General features: G+C 38.2%; 1 protein-coding gene across 1 annotated transcript in view; it reads left to right on the forward strand.

The window, feature by feature from the left end:
• SDK1 (sidekick cell adhesion molecule 1) overlaps nucleotides 1–670 on the forward strand; it is a 422,744-nt gene that overhangs the window by 376,930 nt on the left and 45,144 nt on the right. Inside the window, exon 34 of the mRNA XM_009320033.1 lies at nucleotides 464–523. Within this exon, the coding sequence (XP_009318308.1) occupies nucleotides 464–523 (60 nt within the window). The remainder of the gene's footprint in view (nucleotides 1–463; nucleotides 524–670) is intronic.

Genomic DNA, 670 nt, shown 5'->3' on the forward strand with positions numbered 1-670 from the left:
AAACTGTGGGAAATCTAACACACATTTAAAGAAATGGGTCCTGTCCTATTTTAAGTGTTTGCTTTTTGTGGCCTGTGTTCCCGGTCTTTACCCTGCAGCTCTTCACGTTTTGAATTTTGCATGTTGAGAAATAAGGATGTAATACAGTGTGGAGGGTTTCCCCCTAGAAATTGTTTCCTTTTTACTAATTTATTCTATTTAGTCTAGGATTCCAAAGATTTCTGTGTTGTATATTTGTGAGATTCTCTGTTTGAGGAGGAAATGAAACAGCCCCGTGTGAGTGAGATGCTTTTGATGTGTTACGAGAGAGTGATGTGATTTTATTGCCCTTCAAGGTATAGTCCTAAAGCTCAAACTGTGTACGTGTGTGTTGCATCATTTGCCTCTGTCTCTGCTGTACATCATTTGCAATAACTATTTCCTTGCACTGTAACAAGCTTTCTGCTTTGCTTACCCTGAATAGCCCAAAGCAGCTTCAAGACAGTGAACAGCAGCTCTGCATTAACGACGTATGAATTAACACGTAAGTGCACATTGCCTTTAGATGAAACTCTTTGTAATGGTTCAAAATACACTATAGGCAAACTCCTATGGTTCTCTTCAGTGGATCTAGCAGAAATCAACACAGATTAATGATTGTGCTTTTTTTAATTTCTTTTTCTTTAAGCCT

Source organism: Pygoscelis adeliae, unplaced genomic scaffold, assembly GCF_000699105.1.
Source record: "Pygoscelis adeliae isolate BGI_AS28 unplaced genomic scaffold, ASM69910v1 Scaffold242, whole genome shotgun sequence".
NCBI classification, from domain to species: domain Eukaryota; kingdom Metazoa; phylum Chordata; class Aves; order Sphenisciformes; family Spheniscidae; genus Pygoscelis; species Pygoscelis adeliae.